Source organism: Doryrhamphus excisus, chromosome 1, assembly GCF_030265055.1.
Source record: "Doryrhamphus excisus isolate RoL2022-K1 chromosome 1, RoL_Dexc_1.0, whole genome shotgun sequence".
NCBI lineage: Eukaryota > Metazoa > Chordata > Actinopteri > Syngnathiformes > Syngnathidae > Doryrhamphus > Doryrhamphus excisus.
The window spans coordinates 39,654,017-39,680,900 of NC_080466.1; the positions used below are offsets into that span (position 1 = coordinate 39,654,017).

At 44.4% G+C, this 26,884-nt stretch overlaps 1 protein-coding gene across 3 annotated transcripts in view; it reads right to left on the bottom strand.

The window, feature by feature from the left end:
* sema3fa (sema domain, immunoglobulin domain (Ig), short basic domain, secreted, (semaphorin) 3Fa) overlaps positions 1–26,884 on the bottom strand; it is a 62,207-nt gene that overhangs the window by 24,630 nt on the left and 10,693 nt on the right. For all 3 annotated transcript variants that reach the window (XM_058073522.1, XM_058073515.1, XM_058073506.1), the window contains exons 3-4: positions 717–877; positions 568–630 (exon numbers count right to left, since the gene is read on the bottom strand). In XM_058073522.1, the coding sequence (XP_057929505.1) occupies positions 568–630; positions 717–877 (224 nt within the window). The remainder of the gene's footprint in view (positions 1–567; positions 631–716; positions 878–26,884) is intronic.

Genomic DNA, 26,884 nt, shown 5'->3' on the forward strand with positions numbered 1-26,884 from the left:
TCAGAACAGCCAGTTTTGGGCGGGTCCTCTCCAAAGGAGCCGCTGCCTGTTCTTACTACATGATGTGCTGGCCCTTTAAGGGGCAAGAACAAGGAGTGTTTAATCAAACCTTTATAGACCCTTGTCATGGTCTGGAGCCCCAACAGGAGGAGCCAGCTTTGCTGTAATGTTGTATTGAGATCCAGCTTCGTTTTGGGTTTAAACCATGATCTCCGAAGACAAAGGCGCATCTTCACCCGGGGAACTCGTACAAATTTAATGTGAGGGCGGCCTTATGTAATTTCGCCGGTATGCTACACCCACGGTGCCGTGTTTATTATCACCCCAGGCCTAGCGCCCACGAGACTGAAGGAGAAATCTTGTCACTTTTTAGTCTTGAGGGCTCTTGTGACACCCCTGCTAGAAAATAAAGAAGAGTGGACTAGAAGCTACCATGCTAAAACTGTACAATACCAAGCAGAGATGCATTTATGCTATTTTACTTTGGATTGATTTTTATGCATTTGTCTGAGGCCAAATTAGTACAAATGCAGTAATATTCACAAAGTGTATGCTTGCAATACTCACATTGGTGTCTTTTCCAGACTGCACACATTCAGACTTCCTCTGAGGGGCAACAGGCCAGTGGATCTTTCAAAAAGACAAGACAGGCTGAGCTACAGAACGTTAGTGGAACCCCCCCCTGGAGTTTATTGCTTTTGCATGACAGCCCTTACAATGAGTGGCTCCTTGTTGATGTCGTGCAGATCCAGAGACAGTATATAATCTTTGCTTCCCACATACATGCGGTCGTGGTCCTCGTCCATGCGAAGAATTCGATAGTCGGTGGAGTTTAGCAAGAAGGAGAAGTGGTGAGCGGTGCCGGTCGACTTTAACTCTGTCAGGAGGGAGAAAAAAAAGAAAACGGGAAGAAAATAAATGGTTTTGTTCAAGTTGCGGTGGTAGGAAAACATACCGTAAAATTGGGAAACACGAATCACAGACGTGGTCACATGAGAGGCCTCCATTGTGGCGCCAAATTCTGTATATATCCTCTCGTTTGCATGGGTAATAAGGTTATCTTTACGACTCTGAACCACCCACAGGCACGCACGCCTGCTTGGTACCAGCCACATGGTCAGGAAACCCTCACAATCCCAGAATTCCTTATTGTTATGTTTTATAAGGCAATGCCATGACTTGCTGCTCTTCTGGTTGAACGTTGTACATTTCTACTGTACTAAAGACACACAGCAATAATATTTTTTAAATATTATTATTATTATTATTAATAATAATAATTAACAATTATTTATAATGATAATAATTATTATATTATAAAAGTATTATAAATTTGTATAATAATAATAATAATAATATAATAAAAATAATAATATATAATACAAATAATAATAATAATTATTATTATAATAACAACAACAATAATAATAATTATTAATAATAATACATAATAATAATACTAATAATTATTATTATTATTATAACATTTTAAAGCTTTCTTTTCAAGGTACTTCATAATGAATTAATTGCATTCATTCACACACACACACACACACACACACACACACACACACACACACACACACACACACACACACACACACACACACACACACACACACACAGGTGGTGGTAAACTATATCTGTAGTCACAGCTGTCCTAGCTTTGTGTGACAGAAATGTGACTGCCAGTTTGCGCGTATGACCTCTCCGTCCGCCACCAAACATTCATTGGCAATCATACCCCAGTGTGGGCGGCACTGGCGGCAAGACGGGTGAAGTTTTTTGCCCAAGGACACAATTAGAAAGTGTGGATCAAACCACCAACCTTCTGGTTTCTGGATGGCCTGCTCTACCTCCTGAGTCACTGCTGCCAATGGTTCACTCACGTAATGAAAGTGACACAAACGTAAACAAATGCTTTTCAAGGTAGATCATCAACTTGGTTCAGTATGACTTTAGTAGTCATGCTAAAATATTGTGTTGCTGCTGGATGTTCACAGCCTCACACTCATACTGGAGGTTTTGTCCCATGTAAATAATGCCATGAAAGCTACGTACCCCCTTCCCTCACAAATGATCAACTCAACAACTTTATATCCAATGTGCATGTTTGTTACGTAAATCAGCCAGAATCATGTACGTAAATCGATCGGAGCGTCCCGACTTTACCTTTAGCAATATCAAATCATAACAAACTGCGACTTGGACTTTTTTTTTCTTTTTTTTTTGTTCTCTTCTGTTTTTTTTGCACAAGATCCGTCCCAGCCAAGGCTGCTGCCATCTTTTTAACATCAGTTTTTCCCAAACGGCAGATCCTCCGCTTCCCTTTGAGCTGGGTAAAGCTGCCATGGCAGTGACAGGTGGAGCTATAATCTGCTGCAAATTCTCACTTGCCACGGCAGCTCCCCGACATTGCAACATCCGCCCCTCCTAGTCAGGTGGGAGGCTTTCAAGAAGGGAGGGGGAATAATTGAGAATATGGTGCGTAGGAAAAAAAAAAAAAAAACTTTTCTTCTGGTCCGCACGGTACCTCCCAAGCTTTTCAGCAAACAAGGAGAATGTCTTGCTCCTATTCAAAGCGTTCTTGGGAAAGTCGACACTGAGAAAGTTGAGCCTGTTTGCAGAGAAAACCAGAGGAACTGCTCATGTTCCTGTTCAGTGGGAGCAGACAAACACCCCTGCTGTTCCCTTGGAACTCACTCACACATCTCCTCCACCAGGAGATGCCAGAACATCTGACTAAAAAGTCAGGCAAGCTAAGGAGGTTCAGATACCGAGAATACTGCGTCTGGCATCAGAAAGCCTGAAGGCTTCTCAACTTATGGTGGGTGGGGGGAGGTAAAACGATACATTACAGGATGCTGCCAACAGAAGGAGAACCAAGACGCTTCACACTGAGCACATCTGCACACAGATGAACGGAAATGGGAAGAAACTGGTGCAAAGCAGTGAGGAACACGTTAGATGCAGATGTAAAACAAAAATCAAATAACAGTGCACGTCACTTCCTTCTTATGCTGTCTAATATAAAGATGGTGTGCAACATACTAACGTAAAACGCGGTGAACTGTTCACTAAGTCAAAGGTCCCGGCAAAGCGGATCGCTTCATTGGAGCCACTTGGCTTGTTTAGGTCGGGAGGGGATTGTTCGGTGCTTAGAATGATTTAGTGCCACCGTTGAGCGGTCTGTGGAGTACATACTTCCACACATGAACGTTCCTTCTCCTCACGATGACAGCATTTTCATTCATCTTATACTGTATATACTTTTCGGTTATCACATGGTTTGTCTGGTGATGATCTTATTATCACATACTATTTAATCATGAGCTTATTATCACGTACTATTTAATCAAAAGACCATTTTGTTTCCAGAAAATTTTCAGTTTATTACATGTACAGTAAAGCTCGGATATATCGGATTCAATTGTTCCCACTGGTTTTGTCCGATATAAGCGAAATCCGTTATATGCGCATACCGGAAAATGTCCGTTTTACGCATATATCGGATTTATATCCGGTATATGCGTAAATCGGGTTTTATCCGTTATAAAAAGGCACTTCCTTGACTATGTTTCCAATGTACCTGGACGCGCAGGCAACGCTGCAAACGCTGCAAATGACGTCGTATAGCGGCCTGCCACGATTCGGCGAATCGGAGCGCCACGATGCGGCCATCCGATATATGCGAGGGAAATTTAATGGAAATGCATTGGAACGGGACTGGAGATTTTGTCCGAAATAGGCGAAATCCGTTATAAAAAATCCGATATATGCAATGAATTTTTATTGGAAATGCATTACAGAAAAATTGGTTCTTTTTTTTATCTGTCCGTTTTTCCGAATTTCCGATATATCCGAGGTTTACTGTATTATATCTAAACAGTGTAAACACAATAATTGCAAAAATATTTCAAGAATACTTTCTACCAGTCTTTGTTTGTTCTTGCAGTTGATGAGCCATTCAGAAAAAAGCTTGAGGTCGCCCTGGGTTTTCCGACTTGTATTTTGTATTTTTAGTTTTTTTCCGATCATTTCAAGAGTGTCCTCCTCATTAATGGTGATAAAACGTTCCATTTCTAATATTCTGTTTGCTATTTTCCCTATTTGTCTTTCGCCGGGAGTGTCAACCGCTGACATGTTGACAGAGCACAGACGGCAGCAAAACAAACGCTGGTGTGCTGTTCTCTGATTGGTTGTTTCACGGGCACGATACTCTGAGTGGACAGTTACGGGGGCTGATACTGGACATGGTTAAACTCTATATTTTATCAGTATCACTGCCCTGGGCTTTGACACAGTATCATTTCGGCCTTTTCCCGTATCATTCATGGGCGGTTTCTAGGGTACAGGGACAATTAATACTGTAGTATGTGATAACATGATTTATCACATACTACATAAAATACAGAGTTTAACCATGTCCAGTATCAGCCTCCGTAGCTGTCCACTCAGAGCGCGCTGCTCTGGTATCGTGCCCGTGAAACAACCAATCAGAGAACAGCACACGAGTGCTTAGTGCCTAGTGCTTCTCCAGTCACCAAAAAACCCAAACTTGATTAATGGAACTTTAATTGTCAGACATTGATAAGATAAGACTGTTGATAAAATATTATTGTTGAAATATTTTTGCAATTATTGTGTTTACACTGTTTAGATATAATACATGTAATAAACTGAACATTTTCTGGAAACAAAATGGTCTTTTGATTCAATAGTACATGATAATAAGCTCATGATTAAATAGTATGTGATAATAAGATCATCACATGGTTTGTCTGGTATCAGGCCCAGTATCTATAACCTATAATTATCATGTTATCAACTATAACATATATAAGAACCCTACTGCAGACTCCACACAGAGAAAACCCAGGTCTTCCCCATCTTCTGACTGTGTGGCTAACATACAAACCACTCAGCCGGATTCTATCATTCACTATTATAAAATATTGTACTTATGAAAACACACTCCAGTAGCTACATTCCATTCCCTTCCATAAAAGCTTGTATTTGAAAGGACACCCAAAGAGCCCTGTGGCATGTTGTGCTAATGATGTTCGTCCGTGTGTGTAATATGACAAGCAATAAAAGGGCAGGGCGCTCTCATGGAGGTGTACACAACTAAATGCTTTGTAAAGATGGAGCAGTGCCCGGGGTGTGAAACAAACTCACACATGCTTTGCACCACCATCTTCATTTCAGCTTGAACGACATCAAATTGACATATATATAATATCTATAGAATATATACAATATGTGTAGAACTTGCACCCAAGGCTGCAGAAAGATAAAGAGCGCCTTTACAAAGACTGTATGTAGAAAGATGATGCATTGTTGGGTGAGAGGCATACTGTAGAGAGGAGACATGCCTTAACACAAACAACGCCTGTGGCGTGGTGAGACAACACTTGTCGCTTGTAATTCCTGAGAGACACGATGGGGTTTTTGCTGCTCATCTTGCGGTGCTTGTGTTCAAACCCCTCCTCCCCTACAAAACACAATACCGCCTTGATTGGAATGAAAAAACAAAGCCAGTGGTAAATTGAACAATGCCAGTGTGTTTCTATGCAGACCACAGCGTCTGCTGTGTATTACTGGCTTTCCCAGCAAGGACGCTACAATTATTACCAGACAAATTGAAGCCAAATGCTTTTTTGCTGTGAAGTTTGTCTTCTGTTTCATGTCCTTGGGGAATACAGTTTGTGTTGAAATCAAATTAAGTGTCCGTCTCAGCCATGGCGTGTTTGTCTCGGCCATGGTGTGTTCATCTCGGCCATGGCATGCCTGTCTCATACATGGCATATCCGTCTCAGTGTGTGCGTCTCAGATATGGCGTGTCCGCCTTGGCCATGGCATGTCCGCCTCGGCCATAGTGTGTTCGTCTTGGCGATGGTGTGTTCGTCTCGGCCATGGCATGCCTGTCTCATACATGGCGTATCCGTCTCAGTGTGTGCGTCTCAGATATGGCGTGTCCGCCTTGGCCATGGCATGTCCGCCTCGGCCATAGTGTGTTCGTCTTGGCGATGGTGTGTTCGTCTCGGCCATGGCATGCCTGTCTCATACATGGCGTATCCGTCTCAGTGTGTGCGTCTCAGATATGGCGTGTCCGCCTTGGCCATGGCATGTCCGCCTCGGCCATAGTGTGTTCGTCTTGGCGATGGTGTGTTCATCTCGGCCATGGCATGCCTGTCTCATACATGGCGTATCCGTCTCAGCGTGTGCGTCTCAGATATAGCGTGTCCGCCTCAGCCATGGCGTGTCTGTCCTGGCCATGGCGTGCCCGTCTCAGACATGGCGTGTCTGTCTCATACATGGCATGTCTGTCTCATACACGGCGTATCCATCTCAGCGTGTGTGTCTCAGATATAGCGTGTCCGCCTCGGCCATGGCGTGTCTGTCCTGGCCATGGCGTGTCCGTCTCAGACATGTTGTGTCTGTCTCATACATGGCATGTCTGTCTCATACATGCCGTCTCCATCTCAGCGTGTGTGTCTCAGATATGGCGTGTCCTGGCCATGGCGTGTCCGTCTCAGACATGGCGTGTCTGTCTCATAAATGGCATGTCTGTCTCATACATGGCGTATCCGTCTCAGCGTGTGCGTCTCAGATATGGCGTGTCCGCCTCGGCCATGGCGCGTCTGTCCTGGCCATGGCGTGTCCGTCTCAGACATGTTGTGTCTGTCTCATACATGGCATGTCTGTCTCATACATGGCGTATCCATCTCAGCGTGTGTGTCTCAGATATGCCGTGTCCGCCTCAGCCATGGCGTGTCTGTCTTGGCCATGGCGTGTAGTGTTAAGGTGACTATAGCGCTGTTATTTCATGTCTACAGAGCTCTAATAATGGTAACAAATAGAGATCCACAATATCTTTTTTTCTCAAACTGATACCAATACTGATAACTTAACTACAAGACCGGTATGGTACCGATAACGGTCTTATCTGTACTTTTTAAATGTAGGTGGAAGTGTAATTTGTGCACAGCTGGACGTAAGAAGGCCTGGAATAAATGAGCATTTGTTGATTAGTCCTAATGAAATATGATGACATGACTACTAGCACATGACTACTATCAGGAGAAGCACAGCATAGAGGGGGAGGAGCCACCCACACAATATGGGTAATGTCGCCTTTAAATAATTGGTGACCTGATCTATCGGTAGGACATGATTCCCTCATATTGTCCAGATAATTATCATGCCCCCCAGGTAAAAAACATATTTACAAATTCATAAACACGTTTTCTATGCTCTATGAAAATACCTGTGTTACTTTGGATAAATACCTTATCGTGGTTGTGTCTGGAATTAACCAATTAACCTTGACAGAACTCGGGACAAGCGTATACCTGCAGCGTGCAAGGAGAAAACCCTCTTGCGTTGTTCCAATGTCATGTGTGGGAACACGCGGCCTTCCCGGTGAAAGACATAAACAGACAAAGACGAGAGGATAAGACAAAAGCAGTATCATGTTATCCCAAAAAAGAGGTGGCCTCCCCAATCTGCCCCTCCTTATCCCCGCCACGCCAGTGTCTAAGTCAGTCTGCTGAAAGATGAAAGGGGATTTAGGAGAGGATGCAGGTTGCAGAAAAAGCCGACATACTCGCCCAAGCATCTGCGGCATGCTGGATTCTCACCCGCTGGATGTTGAGGCGTGGCCCCGCCGTGCTACGGCATGTCTGCACAAATGTCTCCCAAAATAAAGAATCCCAGATGCTGACTGTGGTATGTTTTTGTGGCAGTATCATGATGTTGCAATGAAATAATCGAACAAATAGCAACACAATCTAGAGTAACCACAAACATCTCCAGGCCTGAAACGTCCATGATCATCTTTAAGAGGCCGCCAATGTGATTTACAAGTTGCACTTGTTGCAAGTGTAAGTGGCCAGACTATATATTTTACACATATAATTCTAAAAGTCCACCTGGAATTATTGTATCTGTAAAAGTGTAATGCAACCTTCTATATGTGCTTGTGTCCCTTTTTTCAGGAGCACTTTGTAAACAACAGACCACATCAAATAACCAAATTGATTAAAAAAAGCTACCCAAACCATCAAAACGTTTGAGCATGACGCCATGATGCCTGGTTGTATGTTCATTTCAATGAAACACTTCGGAAAGAATGGGCGGGCCGTATTTCAACACTTGGCGGGCCAGGTGTGGCCCCCGGCCCATAGTTTGCTCACCCCTGAGGTACATATTTTCACGTATGGTGTCTTCTTTATTGGGGGATGCGTATCTATATGAGGGAATTATGACATTCGGGGGGCGGCACGGCGGTCGAGTGGTTAGAGCGCAGACCTCACAGCTAGGAGACCGGGGTTCAATTCCACCCTCTTTGTGTGGAGTTTGCATGTTCTCCCCGTGCATGCGTGGGTTTTCTCCGGGTACTCCGGTTTCCTCCCACATTCCAAAAACATGCTAGGTTAATTGGCGACTCCAAATTGTCCATAGGTATGAATGTGAGTGTGAATGGTTGTTTGTCTATATGTGCCCTGTTATTGGCTGGCCAACCTCTTGCCCGAAGACAATGAATGAATGAATTAATGACATTCAGTATTATAATGTTCATAAAGGTTATCGAAAAGCCATTTAAAGCTGAAACCAGAGTGTACTGCAAGACCGTTGACTTCAGATACCCGAGGGGCCCGACAGCCTCATCAGCCCAACCTGCCTGGGCTTTGTGTTCGGGCCTCATAATCACGCCGTCACCACCCGCAGCGAGGTCGGCTCTATTGACTCAGAACACGCGTCACAGGAGCTGATTGCTGCTTACCTGCGCCTGTCAAGCAGAAATAATTGCAACCAGATTACTCCTTATCTCCCAGCTTCCGGATGCTGTCGCTCAGATGCTCTTCACGCTCTTCTGCCACTGATACACTATGTGTGTGTGTGTGTGTGTGTGTGCATAGAAATAGAGTTCTCTGATCCCCCGCATCAAATCACAAACACCTGCCTTGCCTACCCGCCTGCCTGCACGGCTGGAGAGAATATATCGATTCAAACAGTGTCTTGACTTCATGAGCAAGAAGAGATTAAAACAAATCTATATCTGCTGTTTCAGATGACAGGAAAGGTTAATTAAAAGCTCAAGGGACGAATGCATGCGACAGGCGGATTGAAGGTCGTTTAGATCTGATAGTATTCATTATAGTTTGTGTGAAACGGAATAAAATGATAGAAAAGATGAAATGGAAGGAGGGAAATGACTTTTTTCCGCACCTACTTATTAGCTCTTCTATCTCTAGGGTTAGGGACAGAAGGACAGAAGCTTCCTGGGCTACGGGTGAAAGGTTAAAGGTCCCAATGGGCCTCGGGTGGAAGCTCATCCTAGCCCTCTGACACACCCGGGTATAATCTGGATGATCCCTCCGTCATGGAGAAGGTTATGATGATACCAAAGAGGAGAAACTGTTGCACTTATGGGCCTAAAAATGGACACTCACATAAAACATTTACATTTCTTCCTGTTTTTTTTCCCATAAATCATAATTAATCCTCGGCCATCTCTGTGTGGAGTTTGCATGTTCTCCCCGTGCATGCGTGGGTTTTCTCCGGGTACTCCGGTTTCCTCCCACATTCCAAAAACATGCTAGGTTAATTAGCGGGCGTAATGAGACGCCACTACGGCCTGGATTTACCGATGAAGACCCTTTCGAAGCTGATTTCCAGTTCCGACATTTGTGGGTCCCCAATGTGATGGGGGTCAAAATCATGCAAGACAGATAGTACTTGTCTGTACATTATTATGTATTCTGGTCAGCAGGTGGCAGTAATGACACAAAACATTGATGAAATATTAGCCTACACAACATTACATTAGGCTGCACGGTGGACGAGTGGTTAGCACGCAGGCCTCACAGCTCGGACACCCGAGTTCAATTCCACGCTCGGCCATCTCTGTGTGGAGTTTGCATGTTTTTTTCCCCGTGCAAGCGTGGGTTTTCTCCGGGTATTCCGGTTTCCTCCCACATTCCAAAAACATGCTAGGTTAATTAGCGACTCCAAATTGTCCATAGGTATGAATGTGAGTGTGAATGGTTGTTTGTCTATATGTGCCCTGTGATTGGCTGGCGACCAGTCCAGGGTGTACCCCGCCTCTTGCCCGAAGACAGCTGGGATAGGCTCCAGCACCCCCGCGACCCTCGTGAGGATAAGCGGTAGAAAAATGAATGAATGAATGAAATCATAATAACTAAACATTAATTTAAGCCACATGTGTAATAAGGCATGCGTTTGCACGTGCCGCCATGTAGGCATGCCCACGACTGCTACACAGATCAGTGAAGCGGTGTTTGTTGTTGTTGTTGTTGTTGCCGCGCCGTCCCGTGCAGCCGTGCGGCAGAGCGTGGCGGCACAGCGTGCTTGTGACAACTCCAGGTTAAGACTATTATGCGGAAGGGCCAAGCGATGACACGGAGCTGGTCTGAAAGAGTGAAAATCCTCCTCTTCCTAGCTGACCTCTGACCTTGCACTCCAAACAAATACTCTTCCCGCCTGTCAGCTGTGCTAACACAGACCCAGATGCACAATGCTCCCTCAGATGGACCTCTTCATCCTCGCTTCTTGTCAACTTCTAGCCCCACACGAAGCAGTCAATAGATCAATTTCTCCATCTATGTGGCCATCAAGTTCATGATTGGTGCATTGCTAACTGGAGGCGATGAGATGGAGGTACCGTGGTTTCCCTTGTGGTCATTTTTCCACCCACAACACACAAATAGCGCTGGTGATTGTGAGCGAAGGAGTCCCACAGGGTGAGAGGCCTTTGACAGCCAACTTAAGAACACCCATTCATCACAGCAGACAGGAGAGCGCCATGGAAATTGAGAGAGCGCCCCTCTGGTCAGCCAATACCAAGACGTCGAGCGCCCCTCAACAGCTGCTGAAGGAGGAGGAAATGTATTCTAATCATGAACGAAAGGGAGGGGGAGAAAAAAAAATACCCTTATTGTGTGCCAAGATACACAAAAACACTGATTGAGACCACAGCTGCCAGTTTCCAGGATGAGAGAAAAGAGGTAAAACCGTTTTGGCACACAGGACGGATATTTCAACTTTAGCGAGGTGTCCCGCTCAGCTCTTGTATTAGCCCACTGACTTTATTCTTCGTGAGCTGGAGTGCTCTTCAAGAAGATAGGAAATACCGATGGGCCTTAAAACCGCCACCAAGCACAATGCAGGTTTCTGTTTTATGCTAGCGTTTGTTTTGTTTATATGCAGGATAGTGGCATGCCTCGGTCACACCAACGCACCAAGTGGTTCTGCTCCATCAGTGCTGCTTTGCAACAAGCGGCCAAGATGGTGAGCAGTTGGGTCTGAACATTGTTCATCTACCATCCACAACACGGTTCTTTGAAACGTCTACGGCCGCCCTTCTCGCCAAGATAAAAAAATGAAATACATGTGTCATCTCTCGTCACTCTCCCGCTCTCTGCATGCCTGATGATGTTTTGATTTATTACCTTGAGCTTCCTCTCTCTGTTGATGTTATCATTTATAGCCCGTCTGCATACCAACACGCTGAGATAACGTGTGCCTTTTTCTGGCAGATCCCTCACTCCTTTCTTTATGCCCCACAGGTGGGAGGGGCGATGATGATGATGATGATGTATTTACCTCTAACTCTGACTTTCACCGGTGAACATGTTTAGCTCCGGGGGGCGAAGACAGAGACATTTCTAATAACGGTAAACAGTTGTGAAAGCATCCACAAATTGGTAAGGATCTTTGTATTCATGCAACATCAAGCGAAGGGAACCATGACTCAATATGACAACATAATCACTGTCAATTAGAACGATTCAGGAAAAGAATAATGACTAATTTGACATTTCACTGAGTTGACGTCGGGGGGAGTGAACGGTATTTTGGCTAACACTTTGAGGAGTTGGGAGTTACATCTTTAAAAAGCTTTCAGACAAACCTGGCAGCGGTCTTAAGTCTTAAATCACTCCGGAGCTGGAAAGACCCTTTGGGGTTCCAGGGTGAAAGAAAGACCCATAAGAAGACCCAGTCTTGATGACAAAATCCACTATCAGAACTTTTCCCAGAACAGCGGAAACTCCAAAAAGGGGAATCTAATGATCAAATTACCAAATGCTGCTTCCGCATAAACTGTGATGCATTTTAATGTTTCACTTCTGCTTCCCAGCGATCATGACATCGTTTGCTCAATGAGTAACTCCTGTGTCCACACACACCGTGTGGCGTACTGTGAGCCAAGAAAGGTCACCGGTTGGAGATGAATTAGGGACGCTCAGTCGAATGCGTCAAAAACACTTCAAGTGAGAAAGCAACAACACCTAAACGCACCGATGTTGCAGTCATGCTTCAACTAATGAACTGCGGAGTCTGCTATGGTCGCCATTGGTTGTCTACAAAAGCCAAAATCCTTTAAAACTGTCATCAATCATCTCTTGATGGCAAAGGCAACAAAGCTTTCTCTCTTTGAACAAGGTGGGATTGATAAGCAAGGCCTCCGGCAGCGCCATTGCTGCTAAGACAGTCATTTCACACTTCTCCAAAACATCCTGAGGCTCATGGAAGTAAAACATCAAGTGGTAGACCCCAAAAAATGAACCGCAGGATCCCATTGGCTGAAACGTCAAGACATGTGACCATACTGGGGCCAAATGAAGGTTGGTACATAACCATCAGAAAAAGCTTTTAAGAAAAAAACATCTTCAAATGGGTGTTTGTAATTTGCAGGAGATCACCAAATATGGGACATTGAAAGGTGGAAGAAAGTTTTCTTCTTTCTTGATGGCTTCCAACATTACTAGCATGACAAGAAGATCCCACCTGAGATGTTTTGCCAGCATCGTCATCCTTAAATGGAACAATGGAGCTTCGGGCCGTGCAGGGGCGTCAAACGGCGGAGATGTTGCATGACTGAAGGACTTCTTAAGGAGGAATAAGCTAACTTTTTTGGACCATACTGTGTCTTCCCACCATTTACATACAATGGAGAACATTTGGGGATGGATTTATAAAAATCCAGACCGGGGAGCCATCTTCAGCACCCGGAGCAACATTCCCACTGGTCTCTTGGAAACACTGGCATCAAGCATTTTTAACCTCATGAAGAAGAATGGCACATCTAGTCATTTTTATACACCTTATTTCTATTTTAGGGGGGTTTCGGGTATTATTTGAGCATTGGTCTTAAACTTTTGAATGCTTCTTTGCAATAAATTTCTTCTTTGTGCATTTTGAAGCTCAACTTCGAAGCTCCAATGAACATTCTTGCAGTTCTTCAACTGGTTTTAAAATTTGACCAGAAGCGCAGAAGCACTTAATGAACTCACTTGCTGGCTTTTGTTCAACTCTCGGCATGGCTCAGCTTGTATCCTTTAATGAGCTTTATTCAGTCTCGGGAGAGAAGCGCCGAGGTCACTCAAAGGTCTTTAATGTGCGCATAGACTCAACCCCTGGTCCCAAATGGCCCGATCCAGGGCACCGAATCCAGCTCAGAGGCCGTCAGCATCTGTGAAGTAATAGCTAAACAAGCCACTAATGGGCCGCTGCCATAAGTCCATCTGCCTCCGCGTGGCTAAGATAACACCCCCACTGCCCGGCGCTGCACACGCCCACTTGACCCCGGGGTACAACCCAACAAAAGAAGTGTCACCCCCCCGACCAGGTATGTGTCAGCACAGGTCTCAGGACAAGCTCTGCGTACTAATGTCACATGACAAGCACATAATTCGCAACAATTAGGCTGCTGGGTGCAGCACGGCATGGCGCTCATCTGGAGAATCCTTGTCTGGCTCCGCAGGGAGGAGCTGATCGTTTCACTGGCAGTCTTTCTGTTTGATGTACTGCTGAGAAGACGCTTAGCAACAAAAAGACACAAAACAAGCATAACCGGCCTCCACTGCAGTGCAGAAAAAAAAAGTTTCCAATGAAATATCAATACGTGTTCCGCTTGCTGCCACAACAAATCATAGCTGAGCGGCCATGTGGACACGCGAGGTCAGGAGAAGCAGATCCTCTCTTTATCTATTCCATTAGCACGGCAATGGCCGACGCGCCGATCAATGACGCCTGGAGGGTTCTCCTTTTTACAGCCTGTTAAGCTCTACGACCGCAAGCTTGGCTAGGAAAAATAAATCAACCCGGCAAAAGCGTCCGTCAACTCTCAAAGAAAAACATACAAGATCTCCAGGAGCAGTCGAGGAACAATATTATGTTTGCTGTTAAAAGCCTCGGTTAGAGCGACTTGATATTTGTGTGTGCTTTGTTCCCTCGGATTAGAGCCCTTAAACAGAATCCTCTTCTAAAGCGGCACATGTTGCTCTTGTTGGACACTTTCTTCTTCTTTCTTAATTTATTTCAGACATGCATACTATGTTACATTATTCTTTCTCACATATACACTTACAATATCTATTTATATATATAATATATATATATATATATATATATATATATATATATATATATATATATATATATATATATATATATATATATATATATATATATATATATATATATATATATATATATATATATATATATATATATATATATATATGTGCCCTGTGATTGGCTGGCGACCAGTCCAGGGTGTACCCCGCCTCTCGCCCGAAGACAGCTGGGATAGGCTCCAGCACCCCCGCGACCCTCGTGAGGAAAAGCGGTAGAAAATGAATGAATATATATATATACATACACACATATATACATACATATACATACACACATATCTACATACATATATATATACATATATACACATACATGCATACACACAACGCCTCATTACTACACATGTCTGAAAAGGAGCAGGAAGAAGCAAAGCTTATTAAATCCTACCACTTCAACTTCAACTTTCACTAACTAGCGTCAAGTCTCTTCATTGCATTTATTCCAAAAACTCCCGAAAAGACTTGAGCTCTTTCAATGCATCAAACCAGGAACGCTTTAGTGGGAACCGTAGGAAGAAAAGCAGCACGGAATGACGAGAGAAACAGATTTTAATATCCATCCCAGCAGCAAAGAAATAGCAGGCGAGGAGTAAAAGAGTACTAGTGGGAGGTGGCCGAGACATCCATCTTCCCAGAGAGTGGCCGATGGTGGAGTTGATGATGGTGAGATTGGCGGTGGGAGGTGAAGTGAGGGGAGATGCAGCTGGGGATTTGGGGGTTGGGGTGGCGGTGACAGAATTGGAATGCCGTTGGCTGTTAGCGCAGAGGTATTTCTGAACAATGGCTTCTCCTGAGGGTTTTGGTCGGGAATCATACAAAAACAAATTGCTACACTATGACTGTGACGCCATGGAGGTCTCCAAATGCGTGGTGCTAGCGTGTCAGGTGGCTGATAAGGTTTTTGAGTGCTCAATATGTTTTTATCCCCCCTCATGATGGGGCATTTGGTAAAACTAGCCCACAGTATTTATCAGTATTATTATTCTGCGCGGGCTGCACGGCGGTCGAGTGGTTAGCGCGCAGACCTCACAGCTAGGAGACCAGGGTTCAATTCCACCCTCGGCCATCTCTGTGTGGAGTTTTCCCCGGGTACTCCGGTTTCCTCCCACATTCCAAAAACATGCTAGGTTAATTAGCGACTCCAAATTGTCCATTGGTATAAAAGTGAGTGTGAATGGTTGTTTGTAAATATGAGGCCTGTGATTGGCTGGCGACCAGTCCAGGGTGTACCCCGCCTCTCGCACGAAGACAGCTGGGATAGGCTCCAGCACCCCCCGCGACCCTCGTGAGGATAAGCGGTACAAAATGAATGAATGAATCAATAATTATGCACGGGCTGCACGGCGGACGAGTGGTTAGCGCGCAGACCTCACAGCTAGGAGACCAGGGTTCAATTCCACCCTCGGCCATCTCTGTGTGGAGTTTTCCCCGGGTACTCCGGTTTCCTCCCACATTCCAAAAACATGCTAGGTTAATTAGCGACTCCAAATTGTCCATTGGTATAAATGTGAGTGTGAATGGTTGTTTGTCTATATGTGGCCTGTGATTGGCAGTCCAAGGTGTACCCCGCCTCTCGCCCGAAGACAGCTGGGATAGGCTCCAGCACCCCCGCGACCCTCATGAGGATAAGCGGTAGAAAGAAGCTTTCTGAAGCAAGCTGGAAAAGTCACGCTTTATTCTAATGGCAGTGTGCTAAACCTTGCTAAATACTTGCAAGAACACGATGCAGACAACAGGCGTGACCAAGTGAACAGCAACCTGCAATGTCCGCCATTGTGACATCAGCATTGAGCATTGAGTCAGCGTCTACGCCAAGTGACGCTGATTAAAAAATGTTGCACAAGCTGATCCCCTCGCAAGTTCACTGCTTCAATTTGCTTGAAAATGAAAGGAGAAAATAATTACAGGCTAAAACAAGCGTCCACATTCCATTAGGCTAAACGCCGGCTTTGAAAGCGACAAAAACGCCACTCAAGATAAAAAGCGCCGGCAGCCATTACATCTTCAATGGATAATGGGAATTGTCTGCTCAACAGCGAGCCCCGGCGCTATCATCGCAGCCCGGGCGTTAGAGCCCAGGCGGCCAAGGTCGGGCTGACTGACAGGCTGACAGACCTTTAGATTACTGTCTGTCTGCGTAAGCCGCCGTCCTTTTTTGCTCCCCTTCGCTGAGTGACATTCTCACCCCTCCCAGTCGCCTGTTGATTTGCTGGCTTTCAAGTTTGACGGACAGATGGGACATCCTACCCTGCAACCCTGTGGCCTTTGTCTCACCCGTGACCACAAGGGTCAGCCTGTTTTGGGCCAGTGGGGGGGTGAAAGGGCTTCCAAAAGGCCCTAGTTAGAGGAGAATTCTAATTAGTAAGGGCGGGTCCGCTGGGTCACAATGAGACAATGCATCCAGATCACATGACCCTTGCTGACTGCGAGCATGCAATAAACAAACTCCATTATGGCGACCTTTACAGTGGTATAGGTTCACTCCCAAATGTGTGATCCTCATGTAGGTATGACAAAAACAAAGTGTTAGCTGGAAGTGACGGCTTTCATTGAGGAATGAGAGTCAGATTGCGAGATAAAAGGAAGTCTTATCGGACGTGAGAGGAAAAAAAAAAAAAGCAACATCCGAAGCAGATCTTGGCCACAGTTCCACTTAAGGAAAAACTGCAGACACACAGAGTCGAAAACCTTCTTATCTTACACCTTCATACCTCCTCATAAGTATGCGCTTCGCCATCCGCTTTGCACTGATAAGACCAACAGTATGATCCACACAAGTCTACTCTGCTGTACTCCCTTTTTATGGTAATGGTAATGGTTTTATTTCATTTAAACATGCATCAGATTTACAATTGAATGCATCACATAATCAGTTCACAGTTCCACATGTTCCAAAAGGAGTAGGAAGAAGCAAAGCTTATTAAATCCTACCCCTCCATCTGGTACTTTTACAATCAGTAACTGTTACATTTGTTCACTTCCTGCTTTCCATAATACAGTTTAAGTTTTTTTTTAATGTTTTTTTTTTTTAAATAATGTACCTCGGACCAAAGTACAAGGTGATATGAGCATCCAATGACATAATGGGTACCATAGTAAGTGTCAATATAGTGATATATATAGCACATCATGACTGGTTCAAGACTCTTCATCCTTGTATTTAGCAAACATCAACTGCTTGTATCGTTTCTTGAATTGGCTCATCGTTGTGCATTGTTTGCGTTCCTTACTCAATCCATTCCATAGTTTGATCCCACATACTGCAATGCTATGGCTTTTTAACATAGTCCTAGCATATACAATCATTTTTTTAATCATTTTTTCCTGTTGTTCATGAATGACAAATAAAAAGCGATCATCTGTTTGCCTGCTCAGGACTGGTGTGTTTGCAGCCTGTCCAGTGGTCAGGTTACAATCATGCGGAGGACTCGTTGACAACATTCACACCAGAATAGATGGAGGCATGCAGCCATGCATGTGTGTGCTACGCGCTTGATTATTACAGGTGGATACAAAATAACAGTAGAAATCATTAATTCATTCATTCATTTTCTACCGCTTTTCCTCACGAGGGTCGCAGGGGGTGCTGGAGCCTATCCCAGCTGTCTTTGGGCGAGAGGCGGGGTACACCCTGGACTGGTCGCCAGCCAATCACAGGGCACATATAGACAAACAACCATTCACACTCACATTCATACCTATGGACAATTTGGAGTCGCCAATTAACCTAGCATGTTTTTGGAATGGGGGAGGAAACCGGAGTACCCGGAGAAAACCCACGCATGCACGGGGAGAACATGCAAACTCCACACAGAGATGGCCGAGGGTGGAATTGAAACCTGGTTTCCTAGCTGTGAGGTCTACGCGCTAACCACTCATCCACCGTGCTGCCCCAGTAGAAATCATTCATTCATTCATTTTCTACCGTTTTTCCTCACGAGGGAGCGGGGGGTGCTGGAGCCTATCCCAGCTGTCTTCAGGCGAGAGGCGGGGTACACCATGGACTGGTGCCCAGCCAATCACAGGGCACAGACAAACAACCATTCACACTCACATTCATACCTATGGACAATTTGGAGTCGCTAATTAACCTAGCATGTTTTTGGAATGTGGGAGAAAACCCACGCATGCACGGGGAGAACATGCAAACCCCACACAGAGATGGCCGAGGGTGGAATTGAACCCTGGTCTCCTAGCTGTGAGGTCTGCGCGCTAACCACTCGACCACCGTGCCGCCCCAGTAGAAATCATAACTGTGTGAAAATTATTTTTGTCCACTCAATCCGTCCATTCGGGAAAGCCGGGTCGGGAACCAGTTACCCTCCATAAAGGAGTGCTGACTATTATTAAGAAAAAAAACCTGAACAACTGAGTGCACTGACATGTCTGCACTGACATGCCCGAAACTTGCTGTGGGCTTGACAGTGTAATTGGCCACAATGCATTTCAAAAGCTTTGTGACTAATTCATCATGCACAGATGCTTTAATAGGACAGTGTAATCCAGATACGCTGGTGAAAAGCAACATTTCATGCTCTGCACCAATCCTGTATGTGACTGATTCTGGCACAATCAAAAGGCCCCCACGACTGAAGGAATTCCACAGCGTTGCTAAATGGGATTACACGTCAACAAAGGACCACTGTCACTCCACGTCAGAAGACATTTTTTATGTTGACGCCGGTTCTCAGCAGATGTTGAACCTGATATCTCCAAGACTTGTGGTCCTGCTTCATATTAAAATGGCTCCAGGTGAGCATCCATTATGCTCAAGAGAAGCATCCAAGACCAGCGTCATCGTAAAGCTTTCTGCGGAATGTTAAGGGAAAAACCGAGAGTAGGGTGCTACGGACAGACTGGGATGCTGTGAGGGCTGCTAGGCCACGCCTCCTCCGCTTCCCAGGCGGCATGAATGAAGTAAATTAATGATGGTCTCAGTCGACACAAACTCCCCTGGTCTATTGAGACCATGCAGTCCATTCACGGGGATGAGTGAGGCGTCGACACAAACAACAACAATAACAACAGCAACACGGGAGGCCCTTCCTCCTGCTTTTCATTCATGCATATGCATGCGCTCACACGCATACGCCACGGACCTGTGGTGCCAACATGCCATGAGTGACACCTAGACAGGGTTCCTGAGAACAGGACGGGCTGACAAAGCTTGAAGGCAAAGGGGCGTGAACCGGGGAAGGCAGGAAGAAAAATCTTGGCATGGAGTCTATGCAAGTGGTCACAATGACCAGGCATGAGAGGCCATCTCCTCCCCTCCACAGTCAGAACATTATCAGGGTTCCTGTCCGTCAGTGCATGAAACCCCAGATGCAAAGCATGGAAACCTCAAGTTTCTAAGAAGGACTCGGTGGCGGTCAGCTCAGCCATATTATTTTTATTGTAAAATATTTATTTAAAAAAAATTATGGGCCTAAGTAATAACCTATTGAGTGTTATTGACCTATCCCAATATTTTAGGAACCTTATATAGTTTATGATTGGAACGTAGCTCTCTGGTCACCATGCCAGGGCGGGAAAAATGGAGCCCAGTTGACAAAAAAAAGTTCTTCTGTTCTTTCAATCCTGAATCTTTATAACAATAATAATAATAATAATAATAAGTTAAGTGCTCTGAGAACGCAGCATTTCGCCTATGTACTGTTTATAGGACAAAGGTGAGCTGCGGACATTTTTTCGATTTTCAAGTGAGACACATGCTAACTCGCAAACTAGAGAGCTAGTGACCTAAACGGTAGCCTTCAAGTTATTTCCTTTAAACTTAAATAGCCAAAAAACTTACCACTTCCACACGGATAGGGAGGATAACTATTAATCAAACGTAATAATTTTTTCTGGGTACATGATACCATACAGCATCCATATCAAACTTGCGCGGGCTGCACTAACATTAAACTTTCATATCAGGGTGGGGGCCTCAATCCTGAATCTTTATAACAATAATAATAATAATAATAATATAATATTATAGGACAAAGGTGAGCTGCGGACATTTTTTTGATTTTCAAGTGGGCCCTGAGATGGTAAAGTTTGGTGTAAGTTATGAAGCAAAGCACTGTTTATTATCAACTCTTAGAAAGTTGGGAGCGGCAGCTATCCAGAAGTCCTCCTGAGCACTTGGGAGTGTGACCAAGCACAGGGCAGCGGGTGGGTCTTGCATGGAATAAATTAAAACACAGCAGTTTTGTGAGAAGCGCGAAATCCAAAGAAATCCAACTGGAATAGGTGCAGATTCTGGAAGATCTAGAAAGCTTTGTGTGCTGGTTATTGTGTGTAGCTGCTCTATCTTAATCTTAATCTTATAGGAGTCCACTACACATTATCCACTCACGTTATCCTTATGTGAGAAAGCAGATATCCAGTCCTTCCCAACCCTAGGTAGCGGTAATGATGTTAGCATGTGACGGCTATGGCTCACTTTTCACCAATTACAGCATCCTGTGTGGATTCAAGCGGGCTGCAGCTATATCATGAAATATAGCTCTTGACAGCAGGAGGAACCTTCCAGCTATTTTATGAATCCAATCGTGAGACGCCGCTCCTGCAACCTCCCCCAGGATCACGGTCAGGCCTCGTTTTTTCCCATAATCACACGGACAGCATCCTGGTCGTCATCCAGCACTTTGACCATCTCTCACCTGAGACACCTTTTATGCAGCCTTTGAGGTTTTGCCGGCTTCTGCCAGGACAATAAAAAAAACCTGACATCTCATTTAGAATGAAGGGACTTCCCATAAAGGTTTGTAAAGCAAATAATCCAAAACATATATTGCACACTCTCTTGGTGCGTCGTATTAAGTCTTCATTTTAACTGGAACCGAAATGCGGTGAGGCGTGTTTGGGGACTCTGCAGAACATACACGGTCGTGTAAAAAAAAATCTTTCGGTTTTCAATGTGGCTTTGCTCTTCTGTCCAAATACCTTCCAACACCTTCCCCTACGATGATATAAAGTGTCACAACGTCAACAAGAGTCGTTATGGCTCCTGATGGTGCCACGACGGGGCTCTGGCCGGAGTCCAACTTGTCAAAAACTGAGCTAAACCATCCCGCAGCCAAAACTAGCTAATAGCAAACAGACATGTCATTTGTTCTAAGCGTTCCCACGTACACCCACACTCTTTCTCCAAATCCCTGCAACTATTTCCTCTCTGGAGGAGATAACAAAAGTGACACCGATGCCCTGTAGTCCATTAGCGCTCGTTGGGCGCCAGCTCCCTTTGCATTCTCCTCTGGTTGCCCTCTGAACGCCTTCACCTTTTCTCTCCCACTCCCGTCTATTTATGGTGTACTACCTCCTCATCGACGTGGTCGTTCATAGGGGGTACGGCATGCCCACGGACCTTGAACACCAGCCGCTCCTTAAGGTTCTTCTGCCTTTGCTTTGTTCATACAGGAAGTTAGATCTCTGCTTGTAAGAACTAAATATGTTTGGGGGCTCCTTATGTATTTGCTCGCGGAATCTAACTCTTCTATTTCTGAAAACAGATCATTTGACAAAATTAATCTGTACCATAATACTTATTTTTTTGACAAATACACCACATGGTGGCGCTGTTATCAAACTGAGTATTATCTCCATTGGTTAGACCAGGGGTCGGCAACCTTTCCTATCAAAATTTCCTATCATAATTCAAAAACAATATCTTATAAACTTTCAAAAGTGTATACCTGATACCTGAAGAACAAATTGCGATTTGTCTCCCATAATTTTGATTGACTGCCAGATTTAGAGGGAATTTTGGGGTATCAAAGTAGCTCAGAGGCGAAAAAGCGGAGTTGATCGAGTACTCTTGCTAGTATCGGATATTGCTAATATATAAGATAAATGTACATCAATATCTATGTAAATTAAATGTAAACTCTGTTTACGTTTGTTGACAAATGTGTTTACTCTGGTCCCAAAAAGTTTGCGTGTTTCTGGAGCCGTGGGTTAGATGGACTTGAAATTTCTCAGATTGTTTTTATTGGCCCACGACCCACATTGTAGAAATAAACCAGAGCCACACCACCCTGTGATTACAACATATCTGTAATACAGATACCCTCAGAACCCATTGGGGCGCCAAAAATTCCTCCATTGCTCTTAAGGAATAATAAAAAAACAATGAAGTAGTAGTTTAAGATTTGGGTTGTTTGTACAGTGTACAGTCATAGAGTGACATGCCAACCCCCGGCTACATTCACTCTCCTTACGCAGACGCCAACAATAGTAGCACAAAACGCTCAGCAAGTCAGTGACAGCATTGCTAGCGTTCTTCACGCACACCTGTTCTCCTTCAGTACGCTTCCAGAAGACCACATTGGATTCTTGTCTTGTGTATTTGATTGGCTAATAAGACCTGGAGCTTTGGAGCCTGCTACCAAGAAAGATGTCAGCAGAAGCTCAAATGTGACGTCGGGTATTTGAGGGCTATCTCCAAACATGTCCTGAACCAGGGGTCTCAAACTCAATTTACTTGGGGGCCACTGGAGCTAGGGTCTGGGTGAGACTGGGCCGCATCAGGTTATCAAAAAAACAAAAAAAAACGCATTTATTAAAAACAAAAAATTTAAAAAACTTCGCTTTGGTTCCAATTTTCTACAAGAAAAGCTCTGATAAAACATTCCACTGTTCTCAAATATCTTAATTTTTATTTTTCGACACAAAATAAGATGAAAAATAAATAAATCAAGAATAAAGAAAATCAATCAATCAGTAATAAATAAATATAATAGTAATAATAAAACGGCAAATAATAAACACTTAAGAAACCACATATAGTTGGTGGGTAGACAAATTATTTTTTTCAGATTAAAATGAACAAAGCATTATTAGAGCCCTGTAGACATGACAAAACACGACTATAGTCACATATATACTCTTTTTATTTACAACATATTGCGCAACTGCAGGCTCTTGAGACACATGCTAACTCGCAAACTAGAGAGCTAGCAACCTAAACGGTAGCCTTCAAGTTATTTCCTTTAAACTTAAATAGCCAAAAACTTACCACTTCCACACGGATAGGGAGGATAACTATTAACAGTTATTTAACCTTTAACATGAACATTAATCAAACGTAATAATTTTTTTCTGGGTACATGATACCATACAGCAGCCATATCAAACTTGCTCGGGACGCACTATCATTAAACTTTCATATCAAGGCGGGGGCCTCAAACTAGTGTCCTGCGGGCCGTGTGTTTGAGCCCCCTGTCCTGAACACTTAACACTGAACACTAAACACAAGCGCTTTTGCCACTTCAAAAAAAATCAAGTCATCACCAGTGTTTTGTTTTCGGTACCATAAAAGATCCCAAAGCTCATGATGATCTTTTCAAACTGTTTTTATTGCCTGACCAACAGCCCAGAAAACCATAACTTATTTGACTCATGCACACATAAAATCCGCTTGATTCATTGACCAGATGCTTTGCCTGATGGCGAATACTACGGAACTCTAACAAGAGCTGGAAGCGGAGCTTTAAGTGGAAAACAATTCAGGTTTTAGGTCCCTCATTCTGCAAAATTGGACTTTTGAATGATGTAACACCAAACGTGAGAAAGATCCTTCACTTGTTTGTTCCATTTTTGATGTCCTCCAAGTGTTTCCACAAGACTGCTCACTCCGTTCATGCCATTGTTCTATGGAACAAAGGTGGCAAGGAGCCCTCCTCAAGGAGCCCTGTACCTCACGCAAGCGTGTTCAAGTGACGCCGGGTGCAAACATACAAGCGCGCATATCCCAAACCAGCCTTCCTGTCCAAGTGTTCACAAAGGTCAATGGCACTGCAGAAACAAGATCCCAACACTGACAGACAAATGATAATGAATGATCTGTCTCTGAGTAAACAACTAAAGCGGTGCCCTTGACCCGCTGTTCACTTCATTTCAGCCCAAACTGCGACTCCCCCACGGACCCCCACAACCTCTCTCAAAAAAAACAACATCTGGCCAGCTTGTCCACTTGGGTTGAATAAACGGAACTAATGGCACACTTTCTGGCGTGAATACCTTTCACTGTAGTTCCACAACAAATCAACTCCATGTAATAAAGGCAATGGTTAGTACGTCGCTCGCCAGCACCGCCACGGGACTTCCTGTGTGAAGAAACGCACGTCGGGGGAAATAATCTCTTATGTGCAGGGGAATCTCTGGCCCCTGATTTGTGAGCACTGACATAGTCATATCACTTGGATATACACTGTACTTATATACACTGTGGACATGAGTGGAACCTTGGTTAGCCTCCACAAGGTCTGACTCTAACCAAAACGGACATTAACCAAATCAATTGTAATGAATCCAATTAATACATTCCAGAAAATACAAAATACATTCCAAAAACATGTTTTGATCATTTTACAATAATAGTTCAAAAGGAATTTCATAAGCCACACTAATAGCTGCAGGGGGTTTTTGCTAGCATGGATATATTAAGGCTAGCAAAATTATACAGTTATTGCGTGATTAAGATATTAATTTATTATCTTCCCACGCGGGCACGGCGGTCAAGTGGTTAGCGCGCAGACCTCACAGCTAGGAGACCAGGGTTCAATTCCACCCTCTCTGTGTGGAGTTTGCATGTTCTCGCCGTGCATGCGTGGGTTTTCTCCGGGTACTCCGGTTTCCTCCCACATTCCAAAAACATGCTAGGTTAATTGGCGACTCCAAATTGTCCATAGGTATGAATGTGAGTGTGAATGGTTGTTTGTCTATATGTGCCCTGTGATTGGCTGGCCACCAGTCCAGGGCGTACCCCGCCTCTCGCCCGAAGACGGCTGGGATAGGCTCCAGCACCCCCCTGCGACCCTCATGAGTAAAAGCGGTAGAAAATGAATGAAAATAATACAATAAAATAACCTCTTATGTGCGACATAGTCATCTCACTTCGATATACACTGTACTTATATACACTGTGGACATGATTGGAACCTTGGTTAGCCTCACTAACCCGCTCCACAAGGTCTGACTCTAACCAAAACGGACATTAACCAAATCAATTGTAATAAATCCAATTAATACATCCCAGAAAGCCAAAAACCATGTTTTGATCATTTTACAATAATAGTTCAAAAGGAATTTCATAAACCACACTAATGGCTGCAGATTTTTGCTAGCATGGTGGCTATTTTTAATCACATCTGCCACATGTTAGACAGAAAGAGCTACAAAAGGGCTGCGGTGAGTCGATGCCGGAGACGCACACCTGCCAATCACACGCAGCTTCCTTCACCCTCTGCTGTGTGTTGTCCCCCTTTTTACACAACACAGACACAGAAGAACGCATGCAGCGGTAACTCACCTGCACACGTTCTTTCATTAAAAAAAAAACAAAAAAGCTACAAAACAATAAAAGCAGTATACATCTCTTTGTCCTGGATGCTCAGTACAATATGGCCAAAGCCAGCAGCAGTCAACATGCAATTGGAAAAGCATGGTGTGAACTTGGGTTGTGCCACCAGGTATGGAGAAGATAAATCCTTACAGAAGATGAATGGATTGTAAAAACTAGCAAACGCTTGACAGTCCATCTTTTAAACAACGTGACAGCCTCGGCTGCCGGCCAAAGGATTATCACGCATGTTCCTTAGCCTAGCATGACTGAAGACCAGAATGGATGGAAATAGCATTAGTACGCTAGAAGGATTTCCAACACATCAGCTGAATATAAGTACATTACGGCCATTTCATTGATCTTATTTGTGATATATTGTAGTATATGAATACAGAGCCACCATCCACCAGCACCAGCCTGGACCACATGTAAGAAGAACACGTCGCTAAACCGAGCATGAGGAGTTAAAAAAAAAATCAACCAGACAGACAGAAAGGGACACTATATTTAGCACCGTCGCCTCCTTTTTCTGTCTCCTGAATAATCATCGTTTGACAGCGCACATCCAGCGGAGCAGAGGTTGTCGGGATGAGCCGGCTGCTGCCCTCCTCCTCCTCCTCCTCCTCCTCCTCCGCCTCCTCCTGCTCTGCCTCCTCCGGCAGCATCTCCACAGAGAGAGAGTAGCAAAGTCTTGTAATAATTGCTGCAGGCTTGCGTGCCACAGCCGCCCCGTGTTTCTGTGTGGAAACATGTTCCAGGGCCCTGACATTCACTAATGGGAATTTAAAAAAAAAAAAAAAAAAGGGACTGGGAGGCACTTTGGACCAATGTGTGCTGTGCTGACAGGTACAATGTACTGCATGTGCACAAACAAACATGAAGACAATTTGCTAAAAGCCTTTTGTGTTGTTGCTTTGAACCGCTTCACGGAATGGACAGGCTGCCAGCGGTGCGGCACTCATGAATGCTATTCATCCGCCGAGGAGGCAGCATAGAAATATATCTGGCAGGTAAAAGGGCAGAGCGGGATGTAAACTACACAAATGCTGAGAGTGAGTCATGTTGATGGTGCATTATGAACGCAGCAAATAGGCTGAAAAGC